General features: G+C 44.9%; 1 protein-coding gene across 1 annotated transcript in view; it reads left to right on the forward strand.

Moving 5' to 3' along the window:
• The first annotated feature begins 291 nt into the window (after positions 1 to 291).
• The window catches only part of DARS2 (aspartyl-tRNA synthetase 2, mitochondrial), a 31690-nt gene continuing 30681 nt past the window's right edge, over positions 292 to 1300 (forward strand). The window contains exon 1 of the mRNA XM_061550267.1: positions 292 to 375. Within this exon, the coding sequence (XP_061406251.1) occupies positions 292 to 375 (84 nt within the window). The remainder of the gene's footprint in view (positions 376 to 1300) is intronic.

Raw genomic sequence — 1300 nt, forward strand, 5'->3', positions numbered from 1 at the left:
ACAGCGCCACCCGCCCCTCCTCCCTCCCCCTCCTCCCTCCTCTTCCCTTCGTGCAAGAGGCATTCTTCACCAGGCGGCATTCCTGAGATGAATGTCGCCCTCCAGCGCCGGTCGCCACGCCTGCTGACGAGATGCGCCCGCAGGAGACACCTCGTGTGTCCCGTCCCTCCAGATTAACACAAACACACAAATACAAAAGGCGATTACTACTTGACACGTGCCGTTAGGCGCACGGCTTTCCTGGAGTGCATCGTGTCAGCGGCGTTTGGTGCAACGCCAAGCAAGCGCGACATGGTGGCACCGGCTTTGAGATGCAGTGTCTGGTCAGCAGGCCAGGCGTGGCGTGGCGTGCTTGCTGGAGACACGGATCGCTGGGTGGGCTACTCTGTCGTGGCAGCTCAGTTCACGTGTTAGGTGGAGCCCTGTGAGCCATGCGGCTCTTGAATCGGGTGCAACCGCAACAAACACAAACATGAACAAGAAACATCTTATGGTGACTACACGCAACAGAAACATCCAGGAAAAGTATAACCCAACAACAACGTTTTTTCACTATAAATCCTTTATATGCGTGGCGGCTCGAGTCCTCTCGTCCTCTGGCTTGAAATGGCTGCCACCTATGGGTCAGATGATTGCATTGCACTATTAAGCAATTGGTGATTCAATATAATATTTTTGTCCTAAAAAGTGTACAATTTTGGAAAAAAATTTTCGCGAACATTAATTGGCACGCACAACGAGTCTGTGTGGAAAATGTCAGCTCGATTGGATCACGGGAAGTGGGTTAAAAAACGACCGAAAGATTAGCACGGTCCTAAGCAAGCAAGCGAACTTAATATAAAGGATTTTAAAAAAACAGCAAAGTTTTCCAGAAAAAGCACCGTATATCAATGTTGTGTATAAAAATCCCAATGGGATGCAAGTCAAACAATAACAACCCTAAGACATATTCTTGGTTCTTTCGGTAAAGTTACGTAGAAGCGAAATAATAAAATAATAAAAATAAAACAATAAAACCACACCTGATGATGATTGCTTGTGTTGCAATCGAAACGTCGTAATAATTTTATTGTTTTATTATTTCCCTTCTACGCGACTCTACCAAAAGAACCAAGAATATGAATCCCTGCAGTCACGAAAGCTTTAAATTGAGACCCTAAGACAATTTAGATTAAAGTTATCAGTATAACTCTGTACTACAACAAACAAATATGGCTAAATCAAAAGTTTTCGAAATGAGCTAAATGAAGCTATAGAAGCAATGTAACAGTGATCATAGGAACTGTGGCTCCACTTGCCT

The sequence above is a fragment of the Lethenteron reissneri genome, chromosome 12, assembly GCF_015708825.2.
Source record: "Lethenteron reissneri isolate LAM-NWPU_2019-01 chromosome 12, ASM1570882v1, whole genome shotgun sequence".
Lineage (NCBI taxonomy): Eukaryota > Metazoa > Chordata > Hyperoartia > Petromyzontiformes > Petromyzontidae > Lethenteron > Lethenteron reissneri.